The sequence below is a fragment of the Emys orbicularis genome, chromosome 8 (genome assembly GCF_028017835.1).
Source record: "Emys orbicularis isolate rEmyOrb1 chromosome 8, rEmyOrb1.hap1, whole genome shotgun sequence".
Classification (NCBI taxonomy): domain Eukaryota; kingdom Metazoa; phylum Chordata; order Testudines; family Emydidae; genus Emys; species Emys orbicularis.
The window spans coordinates 4,337,487-4,353,761 of NC_088690.1; the positions used below are offsets into that span (position 1 = coordinate 4,337,487).

Here is a 16,275-nt window from a genome sequence, read left to right on the forward strand (position 1 = left end):
TGATTCCAGAATGGTTCTGTTCTCAGTAATTCAATTTTCCGAGGCAACATGTTGAATAAGACCTCAGTTGTCGGTCATGTTATTCGACTGCATCAGGACTTGACTTTATCCTTTATGCTAATTGTTGATGGGTTTCATCTGTGGAAAAAAGTTTGAGAAATAAAACTAGACAAATTGACAGTCTGTCATTTTTGTAAGAGGATACTGAAAATAAACATGCATTTAGAGGATTATATTACCGACCTTGAGAGCAGGTGGCACAGAGCTGGGCTGAGGTAATCAGGATAATATATCTATGTATTGACAGTTAAAGTGCTCAAAGAGACAGATACTTCAGATTGTGCATGGAATCTGCTATTCTTTGATGTTTCACTCTAAATTGGGGTTAGGTCTTATATGGAAGAAAACATTTTACATGATTAGCACGGTTACTCAGAGGATTTATTGAGTCGTGGAACAATGAAAGAATTACTATACCCAAAGCTAAATACCAGGTCAGATTTGGTGGTCATAGCATGGCAGTGTTATATTAATCATCTTGCCATTTGAAATATGAACTCTGTTTCAAGAATGCACAGCTATGTATTGCCAAGTTCTCTTTGTGTGATGTTTGGCAGGATTAGCATGGTAAAGTAATTCTAGTCACCAACACTTCCTTCATAATTAACATACTGAAACTTGCTTCCCTTAGCTGGGCTACAAAAATATCCAAGCTCTGATCCCGATTTATGGGAAATAAGTAACTACAGATCTCCATGAAGTATTGTCGGGCTCTACCATTTTGTCTATACTTGAAATGTCAGTCGAGTGCAATGTACTTTAACTGATTGATTGAAATGCGCCTTAAGTCCACATATCAGTACTTTGTGTGATTGAAGTTACCCTGGTAACTTGTAGGTGTAAAGATGCAATCAGCTGAGTGCCAATATGGACGTTCCAGTTTCCTCAACCAATGAAAGCTCCTTAGTTCACCAACTACGACCCCACTCCTTTTGCACCTTCTTATTCCCTGCCCTGCCCCTTTGTGCAGTGCCCCCTGAAATGTCTGCACTCCTGCTCCTGAAATGCAAGTCTCAGATGGCTGTCCTGCTGTGGATCATCAGCTGAGACTTCAGTTTCTGCCCCCCACACTATTCCCCTCTGCACCAGCTATGTTCCCCACATATGCTGTTCCCTTCTCCAGGAATCCTTCCTCCCTATATCCCTGGTTCTGGCTCTATAACTCTGCAGACAGTGGATTGCTGATGGTGCACTGGTTGAAGCTGCAGCAGGAAGAGCAGAGCTGGCGGTGCTGCTGCTCACAGTTGTTGAGCTTCCAGCTCCACTCCCCTTGCTTTGGCCCTTCCATGCCGTTAGCCCCTTTAAAACCTGTTGGGGGGCGGAAGGGGGCAAGGCTGGGCAGCTACCAGGTCTGCTGTTCCTGATTCAGTCAGTTAAGTGGGGGAGCAATGGTTGGGGGGTCAGGGGACATGGCTGGGGAAGGAGGATACTATTGAATGGGCACAGAAGATTGTAGTTTCAGGTGGATTGCTGTCTGAGGGTCTGCAAAGTAGGAATGAAGGGACATTTCAGGAGGGTAATATGAGGTGGGACATAGTGGAACAATGGATATAAAAACTGATTGCTGTACCAGTGATTACTCGCCCTATTGTAGTCAAGGCCTTAGAGGTGTTGAATTTCAAAAACTGTATTGTATATTGATGCTCTAATTGCAGTATATTCATTTAGGTGCAGTCACAGAATGAATGTGAATACTATAGGGATAGAGTGTAATTCAGTCATGGCATATTTGATTGAGTTACATTGAGAGATCACATGTAATATACCATATGTTTTTCTAATGTAAAATGTGTTAATTTCCAAATTCAGACAGTGGATTATGGATTAAGAAAAATGTTGTTTTCATGGATAACGAAAAGTTACTCACAGGTACAAATGAGAATAAAAACAAATGTAACCCTTTAAACATAGGTGTCAACTTCCTCAGTTTTCAGGGGATGCTCGACCCCCACTCCGCCCGAGGCCCCGCCCCCACTCCATCCCTTCCTCAAAACCCGCACCCCGCTCTTCACCTGGCCCCGCCCCCATTCCACCCCTCCCTCAAGCCCCCACACCTGCCCTGCCTTTTCCTGCCCCCACTCCACCCCCTCCCCTGCCTCTTCCTGCCCTCGGTCCTCTCTCTCTGAACAGCTGATCAGTAGTGGACAGGAGGCGCTGGAAGGGAGGGGGAGGAGCTGATTGGTGGGGCCGCCGGCGGGCAGGAGACACTGTGGGGCTGGAGGGGGAGGCGCTGATCTATGGGTGCTGAGCACCCACAATTTTTTTTGGAGCACCCACAGAGTTGGCACCTATCCCTTTAAACATAAATGACTTTGAGGTGCCTTGCCCCTTAGAGCTAATATTACAAACATAAAACTGTGCCATACAGGACAGGAGGCAGTGTTGTCAGCTCTCATTCTTGTGTCGCGAGTCTCATATTTCATCTTTTTCTTAAAGCCCCAGCTTCTTGTTTCATACTAGAGCACGGAAATCTCAGTTTTATTTTAAAAAACCCCAGAAACACATATCTCAAGTCCTTATGGTTGTATAGAAAAAAGCTTGCAGACCCTAAAGGCGCAAAACCAAGAAGGCAAAGAAAAAGGACCCCAATTTTTTTTTTTTAAATCTCATTTTAAGTGAATGTCGTGGATTTTTGGGTCTGATTAATGATTTTTGAATGCTTAAGATTGGCAGTATTGGGAAGTGAACTTGTGTACAAATAGAAAAAGTTGCTGCATCCTTACAGTGTGTAGTTCCAGTGGATGAAAAATCTTTTAAAATAAAATGTACCATATATGTTTCACTTAGAAACTACAATTAAAGTTGAAATCCACTTTCATAAAGACCCCCTATATTCCATTATTTACATGGTGCATATGCTTATAAAGTATTAAAAGACAATGGCCAAAAAGCTTTGTGTCATACGTAAAACTTTCAGATAAAGGTTCTTATCTTTTAAAGGAGTAAGAAAGAAGGAAATCCCTTTAGAATGCAATATGTTTGACCCCTTAGGTAGTAGTGATTGATTGCTTTATATACTTGAAATGTTTTGATTAGCTTTTGACAGTTTGTATGGTGACAGAGATGTATTCTATGATGCAGTAAGTTCTCAGGCTTGTGATGGTTGGTACCTGAATTTACTCAGTACAATCAGAGCTGTGGAACTGTGCAAGTGGCAGTGAAATTTCAAGGTGTAGAGTCAGTGGGAAATCATGCTTGATTTATATTGAGGAAATGATTAGAGTCAAACTACTAGCTAGAAACTTTTCAGTGACCTTAAAAATGTTGACTAATATGCAATTTATTATTTTTAAAAATGCAACTATATGTAATTTAAAGTAGCATTTCAATCATTTAAACCCAAAATTTAGTCCTTAACTAAAAAAAATCTTGTGAATGTGTTTTCATAGGGTTTTTTTTTAATGTTTTTTTTATATAAACCTCCCTCTGTAATGGGGAAACAAAGCACAACTGTTTGCCAGTATATGAAAATCAGAAAATCAAACTGACCATTCTAGTTAAACTGTCCATACTGAGTGAAAAACAGAATAAGCGGCTGAGAAACAAAATATGCAGCTGAGAGGAGTGACAGCTAACATTTGAGCACAAATTTAAGATTCTAAATCCCGTTTACCTGCATTGCTACTGCTGGGCCTCAGTAGCATTGCAAACAGAAAATATGCTGGCTCTAGCTGTAATAATTGTAAATGGTAAAAAGTAAATTAAAGATTTATATTAGGGTCAGTTAGAATAAATTGCATTTGATCGTATTAATAACACCATTAAATTTTAATTGCTTTAAATGTGATATTTATCCTCACATTGTCCTATTAAAAATACAGAGTAGTAGAATTATTAAAAAAAAAACCTCCCTAAAAATACACGTGTGGCTCTTTAACTTTACTGTTTATGACTTATTTCTTGTGTGCCTTGTTGAAGGTGGACTCTGAGTAGGATGATACCCCCATCTAGTGGTGAAATATTAAAAATGCAGCAGTGTAAAATGTTTTCAAAAAGAGAGAGAGATGTGCTAACTTGAGATGGAAGTTCAAAAAATATTTATCTATTTCCATGTCTTTTAATCTTTACAGTTAATGGTGAAATGTGCTGATTCTAAGTGCAATGTGCATTTCTTTGATTTTCTCTGCTCAAACATATAGCAGTATGTGTATATTTAAAAAAAAAATCCAAGACAAAACACCACTGCACACACTTAGCCCCTGGGGAGACGGTAGGAGAACAAACACATGACAGATGTTATCATGTTGCTTGATGCACTATGGGAAGGCACTCAGATACTAGAGTGATGAACTGTGTAGGACAGAATAGAATTAATTGCAAAGATGGTTAGTACGTTTATATACAATTGTATGCTTCTAATTTGTGACTGTAAATATCATAATTGTGCAGACAAAGCAAGTATTTGTGTGCATACCTGGCCAGTTGAGTGCTCAGTTGGCTATAAACTGGTGCAAATACCATATTATGCATGCAATGATAATATATGTGGTAACAAATTAGGAGTGCTGGCATCTTTTGAACACATCTTTGAAAATCTAGCCCTTAATATTTTATTTGTAAAGTAATATTACTAGATTAGATAAACAGGAAGTTAATTTAAGATCTTTCTTCATTAATTTTCTAATGTTTTGTTTGTATTTTTTCCAGAAGGAACTCAGTCTCCCTAGAAGAGGAAGCTTGTAAGTATAATTACTTTTCATCCATTGCTGCCATAAGTGCTCCTGAGAGCATTCTGTGCAAAAAAAAAAAAAAAAAAATTCTGCACACAATAGTTTAAAATGCTGCAACATTCTGCAAATTGTGTGTGTCAAATAAATGTGGAGGCTCCAGTATGGCATTGGGGGGCACGGGCCACTGGCCGCACAGAGGTGGGAGATCACTATGCAGCTTTCCCTCCCTCCCCCTCCCTGACACAGACTCAGCGGTGAGGCTGCATTCAACCCTGACAGAGTGCAAGGATGGGGCCTGCCCCAGAAACAGCCCAGCGCCCTGCCCCTCTGTGCTAGGTGTATCAGGTAGGCTCAGCAATGCAAGATCAAAGTGTGAAGAGGCTTAGTGTTGGGGGATCCATGTGTGGTTTGAGAGGGTTCTGTGTGGGACAATCTGGGTGCAGGCTGCTCAGTGGGGGATCTGGATGTGGAGGGGATCTGGCTGCACAGGGGCTTGTTGGGGGTTCTGGGTGCACTGATAATGGGTCTCTGCTGCGGGGTCCAGGTGAAGGTGGTTGGGGCTCAGCGGTGTGTGTGTCTGGGTGTGGGAGGGGATAGAGCTCAGCAGGGTGGTCTGGGTATGGGGGGTTGGTGGGGGGGTGCAGATGCTGGTGGAGTGGGGCGCAGTGGGGTGGGGATCCAGGTGCAACTGGTTGGGGCTTGGTGGGGCAGGGATCTGGGTGCCGGGGGCTCGTCGGGGTGGTCCAGGTGCAGGGGGAGTGGAGCTTATTGGGGGTTCTGAGTGCGGGGGGGGGTGTGAGTATGAGCTTGTCTGGATGCACAGGGGTTGGGTGGATGGGGGAGCAGGGATCCTTCCCCCCTCAGCTGAGGTGTGATGGGTGCAGGAAGCAGGAAGTGGGGGAGTTTGCAAAGCTTCCTGCAGCCGGGGGAGAAATCTGTGGGTGGGTCTGACCTTGCCCCGGATGCTGTGCAGTGGAAGAAGTAGTCCTGTCCTCTGCAGCCCAGCCCGGACTAGCAGCTGAGCCCAGCAGAGGGTAGGAGCCATCACCCGGGTCTTCCCCAGTTCTGCCTCCTGCCCCACAGTGATTTACCTCTCTGCTGGCTGCCCTGAGCACCCGAAACATACTGCTGGGGAGGGTCGCATGACCACTCTTGTGGTTTCCCTTTGCTTCCCCATCAGAAAGTCATTTTTCTGCGGGGAAGCAAAGAAATCTGCGGGGGACATAAATTCTGCACATGTGCAGTGGCGCAGAATTCCCCTAGGAGTACATAAGGCTTGATTCAACAAAAATACGTGCATATTCTCAACTGTTGAATCCACACAGAACTATCAGAGACAGATTTTTTTTTTCATTAACATTTTTCATGTGCTGTTATAGTGTTTTTGAAAGGTGCCATGTTGGCCACGTTGGAGTCTAGAGTTCTCTGTCCTCTTTAAGAGGTGGAGGACAGCCAGTGGTAGTGCAAGCCTACTCGGTTGCTTAGCCAGTATGGCTCAACTCTGACACGAAGGAAACTTACAGGAGTGAGTGGGGAGTTCAGCATTCATGGGGCAGACAGTGCTTGCCTTTTTTGTTGAGACTGCCAACAGTGGTCCCCGTTGCTTCCAATCCCAACCTTTGTATTCCGAATAAAATGTCCAGTGGGGCTTGTACTGAGATTTAATAAACTAATTCCACACAAGTCACTGATGGGAACAACAATTGGTCACTGCTGTGTGGACAATATAGATGTGAAAAATCTAGCTTCTCATTACCAATCCCTGCAGGTTTTTGTTGTTGTGAAATCAAGACCATAGAAGTATTGCCATAAAATAGCAAATTGGAAAAAGCAGGTTTCTTAAAACAAGCCAGTTATTCATTTTAACATCTCTTGTTAGGTTTGCAGAGTTTTAGGAGTTTTAGTGATAATCTCTGAGAGAATTTAACTGTTGCTAGGTTTAGTTTTCTGTGGTCTGGTATGTGGTAGAATAAAACTGCATAGTGGCTGGATTATATAAAGAACAAGCGAGGGTGCCAGTTAAACCTACAATAAGCTTAAAGTCATAGCCTTCTAACTAATAACCATGCCCTAAAGTTTGCATATCACAGAAGCAAAGTCAGTTCTGTAGGTTACCTTTTGTAAGCTGTCTTAGATTTCAGGTTTTGGTAATGAATGAGTTTTAATTTTTATTCTTTAAAATCTCTCCTTTGTATAAGGAGCAATGTTTGAAAAGTGCTGTGCGGTGCCTACGATTCACTGCTGAACAGTATGACTAGGTCAGAAGGCTTTTTTTTAATGAGGCATGAATGAACCTTTTTGTTGAAGTCATATGATGGTGTTAAACTCAAGTTATTTAAAACAAAACAGAACACAGAACTCATACATCAATTATCCATCAGTATACTTTTTAGGCCAGCTTAGCTAGATTTGTATTAGATTTTAGGAACACTATTGCCTATATCATTTGGGAACAATCAAGACAGTGATTGAATAAGAGCACTTGGACAAGTATTTGGAGACAATTGAGTAAACAAATACTTGATATTAGTTATTCATCTGTAGCCTTTACCTTAATGTAACAATTCAGATTTTTTGCACAAAGCATTTTTGATCTGGAGTTGAGGATGCCAAAGTTTTTTTCCTGTTTCTTGGTCAAGTATGGAGATGGGTACAATATAAAACTATTATAAGTATTAACAAGAGAAACATATGGCACAGTGGTCAGGTCTTTAGGCACTGACAGTTTACGATGGTTTATTTAGTAACTATGGATATTGCTGAACTGTTTGTAAAGTATTTTTCTCCAGTTACTTCAATCCTTTCTTTTTGATTACCTCTATGACGAGAACTTCAGTAGCCTCTGTATATAGAAGGCAAAACCATAAACTGCAAAGGGCAAGAATAACAGCTACTGACGTGATTTCAATTTTTAGCGGAATAGAGATTTTCAAAGTGTTCAATATGCTTCTTGTAAAGATGCTCTGACTAAATTATTTTACTGTGTTTCCTGGAATTATAGGAAGTGCAGTCAGTCAGACCTAGTTATTCTGAATTGGTTTACTTTTGTTTAGTTTAATAAGTTAGTACTATGATGTGATTTTCATTTATTTCTGATTGATACCCAAATGCCCTTATCAACAAATTAGAATCGTATGGCTCAATGGAAAGAGCCTTGTGGATTTGTAGATCTCAAAAATCTATTTCTGTTTATCTCAGAGTTGTCAATAGTTGTTGGTACCATAGTATCGAAGTCCTCCCCATATAAATAAAATCTGCATAGCAAGATCTATGGAGTCTACTGTTTGTTCTCCCATCTCTGATTTAAAGAGTCTCTGCTCAGAAAATAATTTAAAAAAAAATTATGATTCCTGTAATGGTGGAAATGGTATGTCAAAGAAGAAGGTCTTGCATTGCTCCTTAAAGATGGGTAGGCTCAGGATCATTCTAAATTCTTCTTGAAACTTGTCCCACACCTGAATCTCCTTGAGGGAGAACTTTATTTTCAGATATTTTCTGCTTTATAAGCTTCATTGTCCCAACGGAATGTAGTCGTCTTGACAGGTAATAAATGGAGACACAGTCACTGATGTAGCTGAGATCTGACCCACTGATTGTTTTGATGGTCAGGATCAAGGGCATGACCTAGCCATGGGACAATGCGATCTGATTTGGAGTCAGTGATGGGAGTAGAGCGCAGGTGTGATGTGCTCATGATGGCCATTCCCACTGAGGTGGCAGTCACACCGTCTGTGCAAGCTAGAGCCTTTTCATTACATCCAACATCAACCTTACTGTGTGGAAATATACAGTAATTTACAATGTATTTCCATGATCTCTGAAGAATGTATGGATTGCTATAGAAGGATCTTTATCAAGGAGGAATGGAATACATTTCCGAACAAGCTGGAAATGGAGTAAAGTTTTTTGTTTTTCATTTTTCCTTTTTTGCTCATTGCAATTTGGCTTAGCGGTGAGTTCAACAGGACCCGGAGGCTTCAGACCTATTGACAAGTGGATGCCTTTGTTAAAAGGTGAGGGACTGTTCTTTCTGCTAGTTCTTCTAAACATTTCGTCTTCTGACTCTCATCACCTCATTCTTATCTAAGTTCAGTTTTAGCCAGTTGTTCTTCACCCAGAAGCTCATCTCTTGTAGGCATTATGACATCCTTGTGTTGACATTGGTGCATTTATGGAACATAACAGAGTTGGATATCTTCAGTATACCTTTTTGGCAATGGAGCGTGGGGTGTCTCACCATCTCTACAAGTGGACTTGTGTAAAAGCTGAAGCAGTGAGGAGATGGATGGATCCATGTAAGATTCCAAATATGAAGATTGTTAGATAACTACTCCTCTTTCCCATGATCACTCTCTGGATCCTGTTTGAGAGGAATAATTGAAACCATTTTAGTGCTGGCATCATCGACTTTAGTTGTATTAAGTTATATAGGCTTGGCAAGCCAGTCAATTGACTGCCTATTATTTGACAACGGTCAAATATTGTTAAATATTCCAGCAAGAAGGCCATGATACAGGTGGTGGCCTACCTTTTTGATTGCATCATGGTGCTATCTGTTAGCAAGTCTGCTTAAATGTCTTGATCACTGACTTTACCACAGAGCTCTTCTTCAGGTCTGGGAAAGGTATTCAGAGTGTCATAGCTAAATACAAGATTGAACAGATAGTTTAGCATAAGTAGTTGGCACTTTCTAAGGGACAATTCAAGATGGAGTGGACCATTAACACCCCTTTAGTCATAGGACAAAAACAGGGGTTAGAGGGTTACAGATTGTTGTAATAAGCCATAAATCCAATGTCTTTATTAAGACCATGATTTTCAGAGTCTAGCAAAGTTATGAATTTAAGCTCTGAGGCTCATCTTTTGAAAGTGTTGTGCAGGTTTCCTCTAATAGGTCAGATATAGAGTGATCACTTTGTGAAAAGTGTTCACCCACAGGTGATGTGGTGTTTTTGTCTTTTATCATTTTCCTTTGAGAGTTCATTCGAGAACATAGTGATAGTCTGGTTTCACCCACATAGTTGTTGTTGGGGCATTTAGCTCACTGGTTGAGGTACATCACTTGCTGTGATAGACATGTGTAGGACCCATGGAACTTGAAAAGTGTGTTGTGGGGGTGTTGATCATTGTATCAGTGGAGATGTGTCTGCAGTTTTTCTTCTGTTGTACCGGCAGGGTCTGATGCTGCTTTGAGTTAGTGTGTCCTGGTCTGTGGGCAGGTTGATTCTGATGATGTCTTTGGAGAGGTTGGGGCATTGTTTGAAGGCCAGAAAAAGGGGGTTCAGAAAAGATTCCTTTCAGGTTGAGGTCCCCATCGAATATGGGTTGTAGTTGTTTGATGATACCCTGTATGGGTTCCAGTGTGGGGTGGTAGGTGACAAATAGGGGTGTGCGGTCAGAGGGGGTTTTATTTCTATATTGAAGCAGGTTATCTCGGTGTATTTGGGTGGCCCATTCCAAGATGCGGTCATCTTCTCTGGTACATTGTCCTTGTTTAGTGAAGGTGGTTTTGAGTGTGTTTAGGTGTATATCCCAGACTTTTTCCTTGGATCATATTCTGTGGAATCTGAGTGCCTGGCTGTAGATAACAGATTTCTTGGTGTGTTTGGGGTTGTTACTGGATCTATGAAGATAGGTGTGGTGATCCATGGGTTTCTTGTATATATTTGTCTGAAGGGTTCGATTGTTGAAGTTGATTGTGGTGTCTAGGAAATGGATGCTGGTGTTGGACTGTTCCAGAGAGAGTTTAATGGATGGGTGGAAGTTGTTGAAGTTGTGGTGGACATCTATGAGGGAGTTTAAGTCATCTGTCCACTGGATGAAAATATCCTCGATGTAGCTCAGCTATATCATTGGTTTCATGGTGCATTTGTCCATAAATTCTTGTTCAAGGTGGCCCATGAAGAGGTTGGCATATTGGGGAGCCATCCTAATACCCAGGGCTGTTCCCATGGTTTGGACAAAGTGTTTGTTGTTGAATATAAAATTGTTATGGGTAAGGATGAAATGGATGAATTTGGTGATGTGTTTGGGATGCATTTCTGAGGGTTGTCCATTGTCTTGTAAATATTTGAGGCAGGTAGCTGTGCCATCATTGTGAGGGATGTTGGTGTATCAGGAAGTGACATCCATGGTGGCAAGGATGATATTCTGAGGGAGGTTGTTAATGGTGCGGAGTTTATGGAAGAAGTTGGTTGTGTCATGGAGGAAGCTGGCCCTTTGTATGGTGAGTGGTTTAAGGATGGGTTCTGAGTCCTGATACTCCTTCAGAATGAGTGCCATAACCAGATGTGATGGGTCTCCCTGGGTTCCCTTGTTTGTGTATTTTGGGAAGCACGTAGAAGGTCCCTGGGGTGGGTTCATGGGGGATGAGTTAATAGAGTTTGTCTTGGAGTTTTTTGGAGAAGCATTTGATGATATCCTTAAATTCCTGGGTAAACTGTGGTGAATTGAAGGATTAGAAGGGAGCGCAAGGGTCAACTAGTTTAACCTCCTGCCAAGGTGCAGGATTTGTTGTGTGTAACCCTTCCAAGACAGATGGCTATCGAGTCTCATTTTGAAACCTCCAGTGAAGGAGTTTTCCCGACTTCCAGAGGAAGTTTGTTCCATTGTCCTACTGTTCTTACAGTTAAGAAGTTTTCCCTGAGATTTAATGTACCCATTGCCTTTTGTCCTGCTCTCTGTGGCAAGACAAAACAGTTTTTCCTCATCTTTTTAATGGGAGCCTTAGAAGTATTTGAAGACCACCATCATGTTCTCTGCCCCCTCTCCCCCCGCGCAATCTCCCTCTTTTCCAAACTAAAGATACTCGGTTCCTTCAGCCTTTGCGCATCTGGCTTACATTCCATCTTTGTCACTCACTCTGTATCCTTTCCAGTTTCTCTACATCCTGTCTGTATAGTTAGGTCCCTAATAAATTTATGGCCATGAAAAACGCGTCATGGACTGTGAAATCTGGTCTCCCACCGTGAAATCTGGTCTTTTGCATGCTTTTACCCTAGACTATTCAGATTTCACGGGGGAGACCAGCGTTTCTCAAATTAGGAGTCCTGACCCAAAAGGGAGTTGCAGGGGGGGTCACAAGGCTATTTTAGAGGGGTCACAGTATTGACACCCTTACTTCTGCACTGATTTCAGAGCTGGGCTGCCAGAGAGTGGTGGCTGTTGGCCAGGTCCCCAGCTCTGCAGGCAGTGCCCCGCCAGCAGCAGCGCAGAAGTAAGAGTGGCAATACCATACCATACCATGCCAGCCTTACTTCTGCGTTGCTGGCTTCAGAGTGGGCAACCGGACAGTGGCGGCTGCTGACTGATGGCCCAGCTCTGCAGGCAGCAGTGCAGAAGTAAGGGTGGCAATACTATACCATGCCATCCTTACTTCTGCACTGCTGCTGAGGCGGCCCTACCTTTAGAGCTGGGCTCCCGGCCAGCAGCCACCACTCTCCAGCTGCTCAGCTTTGAAGGCAGCGCCGCTGGCAGCAGCAGCACAGAAATAAGAACTGCAACCCCCCCTACAATAACCTGCAACACCCCCCCCCAACTCCTTTTTGGATCAGGACTCCTACAATTACAACACCATGACATTTCAGATTTAAATAGCTGAAATCATGACATTTATGATTTTGAAAATCCTATGACTTTGAAATTGACCAAAATGGACCGTGAATTTGGTAGGGCCCTGTTGTCAGACGCTACCGGTGTGGTGCTCTGCTCTGTTCAATGTTGATATCAATCGGCTGCGTGTGTGTGTGTGTTCCCTCTGTGCGCTGCCCCAGCTCTGCGCAGACAGCTGACACAGCAGACCCCGAGAGAACCCCCAATGACCACAGACTCTAGTAAGGTACGAAGGCACGTCGGCCAGGTTTATTGTCGAAGAGAAACACAGTCTCCAGCTCCCCGGCATAGAAGTCCAAGGTGCTGCTGAGGTGTGGCTAGCTAGTACTTATGTGCTCCCTGACAATGGACTCAGCTCAGTCAGTGGCAGGACTTTCCACTGCCCCCTAGGCCGGACCAAGACACCGCTCCAGGGATGCATTCTTATACACAGGTACAAACAAGTTACACATCACTCTTGACGTATTGAGGTGCAACCCCCTACGCAGCAAGGTACAACCCCACTAGGTAGCAAGGTGCCGCTTCTCACCTTGTACATGTTGGTTCGAACAAAACAACTCTATCCATCATATTACCCTTTTGGCCCTGTCATTCGGATGGGTCAGCTTGTTCCTTGTTGTGTGTGGAATGTACAAGTATGCGAATGTTCTGATATCTGGTGTCCAGTACCTTTTAGGTATGTCTCTTTTTGCAGCATCAGCCCTTTCCTTGCCAGCTTCTGTGAGCAGGGCCTGCCTCTGGCTCACAGCTTAACTTTGCTTTATGTTAGCAAAGTCTTGACCATTACTTTACTTTACTCATACTGGGCCTCTGATAAGGGTTTATGTTTCAGGGCCTCATCTTACTACAGGCCCTATATATAGCAGCGACCAAAATTGGACACAGTACTCCAGCTCAGGCCTAACCAGCACTAAGTAGAGTGGTACTATCACCTCCCTTAACTTGCATGCTATGCCTCTGTTAATGTAACCCAAAATTGCATCTTCAAAATTGCATGTTTTCAAATCCCTCCCCAAACAACTCCAAGAGAAATTCTACAAACTCATCTCAGACTTGAAGAAGAGCTCTGTGTAAGCTTGAAAGCTTGTCTCTGTCCTCAGAAAGTGGTTCAATAAAAGATACTACCTCACCCACCTTGTCTCAGAAAAATGATAAAAGATAAAAACACCATATCATCAGTAGGTGAACACTTTTCACAAACCAGTTACTCCATATATGACCTCTATCTTCATCTTCAAAGGAAACTTGCACAACACCTTCAAAAGACAAGCTTGGAGCTTAAATTCGTAACTTTGCTAGACATTAAAAATTGTGGATTTAACAAAGTCACTGGATTTATGGCTTATTACAACAATCAGTAACCCGCTAACTTCCCTTTTTTGTCCTATGACTGCAGAGGGGTTAACTGGCTACTTCATCTTGAATCGTCTCTTACAATATGGGTTAACTAGTTACGCTAAACCATCTGTTCCACTTGGTATTTGGTTGTGTGACACTCTGCGGGCATGTCTACACGTCCAGCACAGCCGCAGTGCGATACGGCTGCACCACTGCAGCATGTCTGGTGAAGACGCTCTATGCTGACAGGAGAGAGCTCTCCCATTGGCATAATAAAATCACCTTTGTAAGCGGCAGAAGCTACATCGACGGGAGAAGTTCACACACCGACATAGAGCCGTCCATACCAGTGCTTATGTCGGTGTAAATTATGTCGGTCAGGGGGTGGGGTTTATTCAAACCCCTGAGCAACATAAGTTCTGTGACATTAACTGTAGTTTTGATATAGCCCGAGTACCTTTTCCAGATCTGGAGAGGAGCTCTGTGTAAACTCGAAAGCGCATCTTCTTCTCAATAGAAGATAGTTCAATAAAAGACATCACTTCACCCATCTTGTCTTTCTAAGGTGGTGCGCATCAGTTACAGAAGTTGCCATCCTCTCTCCCGGAAGAGGATTAACTTTTATTTATGATGCATTTATGTTTGTACTGTAGATAAATTATAAAGATTCTTAGCTGTTTCAGTGGTCAAAGACACCTTTTTTTATATAGTTATTTTTGCCTTACCCACACTTTTATTTGGGTCTTTAATAAATGCACTGTGCAGCATGATGTTATTTGACAAAAGCAAATGTGTAACCCACATACACACAGTGTGGTTGGTTCTCTGTCCCCCTCTAATGGGTAGTCACTGTATGGACATGTATGAATCTGCTAAATTCTTTGCGATATGGAACCTTGTCCTTGGTTCTATCTCGGTTGCCACTGACCCATCCAGGGGTGTTGAGTTAAATAAGTGATAGTAATTGTTAGTAAATTTGCTCCCAAATCTCCTCTCAGTGGAATTACACAGAAGTAAATTGCTTCCAGAGAATGTGCTAAACCCAATCTTAAAACTATACCTGTTTCTACTTCTAATCTTTCTAAACCTTCATGCTTAAAACTGAGGAAACAAAAGTTTTAGGTGGAGAAAACAAGGAAAATATTTTGATTTGCTGGACTGAAGAATAAAGGCAAGCATGGGAAGAGTATTTGCACATTTATTCTAGTCTTTTGTACAAAGACCTTAATTAAATAAAGATTATATACTCGGTTTCTGTACTAATAATTTGGATATCATATGGGTGAGAAAACAAAATCTCTTGGTCAATATATTAGGTGAAGATTAAACCTAACATGGTTATGGTTATAAGCAAGTATGGGGAGCCTTGCTAATGTTATCACACTTATTAATTTTGTGCAAATATAGTGTCAAAGCTAAGTGGAGGCAAATATTCCCTAATATTGCAAATATCCAAAGTGCAAATAGATAAGGTAAGACATCACCATTGCTCAAAATAGGAGAGTCTGGTATCTTAGTGGGCAGGCTGTGCACTGCTGTACAGGAGTCCTTGGTTTGAATTCTGGTCTGTCTCTTTCCCCTTTCATGCTCAGAGGGCGCGGAAGTTATGGAGACAGTACAGTTATCCCTGGGAAGAAATGCATTATATCACTCAGCTTCAGTCTCTCTTGGCAACAAGGCAGTTCTATGGTGAGTCATGTGCAGTTTTCCCTGACTCAGGAGAAAGGCAGCCATGACAGTACAATGCCTCAAGTGTGGGGAATATAAAATGAAGAAAATGGGTAAAGAATGTCCCATGGTGCTCTGAGAAGGAAGAGGGGAGTGGCATTCTGTTCCCATCCTGTACTCTCTTGGATCTGGAAATAAAGAATAATAATGCCTTTTCAGTTTGTGGTATTTTTTTTATAAATCGGTGAGAGAGACTTTACATTCTAACTACTCCTCCCTTCAACTCAGAAGAGAAACACTCACGAGCAGTAGATTAAAAATAACCTAGTGCTCTTAAATTGATATGAGGTGCTGAGTCAGGAGCTGGAATGTGTGGCATTGCGCCTACAGAGGCTCCATAGCAGCATTGCCAGTAGTATATGGGGCTTGCTGAAATTATTTGAAGTATAGTTTGTAAAGGGGAAATTGGTACATGAGAAGGATTTTAGGATTGATCTGTGTGTTACAACATTTTCCCCATTTTTAAAATATTGCTATGTAGTTTTTTTAAATAAAATTTGCCACTATTTAATCTACCTAATTTTCATACCAGGACCATCGTAAAATTATTATTATATAGTGTACATGTAAAGATCTCGCCTTCACTCTCCACCAGAGAACTGGGATTTTGGTTTGTTTGGGGGTTTTTGTTTGTTTGTTTTTTGCTGTTGGTGGTGCTAATTGTGGGAAGGTGGCTGGGTTTTTCATTTTGCTCTGACGGTGCTGAGGTATGTGGTAGTCCTGACATCTTCCAGATTTTAGGACCAGTAGTCAAGAAAACTCCATCTGCTGCGTGTAAAGGTCTTATTTTTTAGGTTGACAATTCTATTGTTCCTGTGGAACATAGCTGTCAGCGGAGGTCGTGATCCTGTAGAGAGAGGCATTTGTC

At 42.2% G+C, this 16,275-nt stretch overlaps 1 protein-coding gene across 1 annotated transcript in view; it reads left to right on the top strand.

The window, feature by feature from the left end:
* MAST2 (microtubule associated serine/threonine kinase 2) overlaps nucleotides 1-16,275 on the top strand; it is a 354,146-nt gene that overhangs the window by 162,037 nt on the left and 175,834 nt on the right. Inside the window, exon 4 of the mRNA XM_065409475.1 lies at nucleotides 4,708-4,739. Coding sequence (XP_065265547.1) covers nucleotides 4,708-4,739 — 32 coding nt within the window. The remainder of the gene's footprint in view (nucleotides 1-4,707; nucleotides 4,740-16,275) is intronic.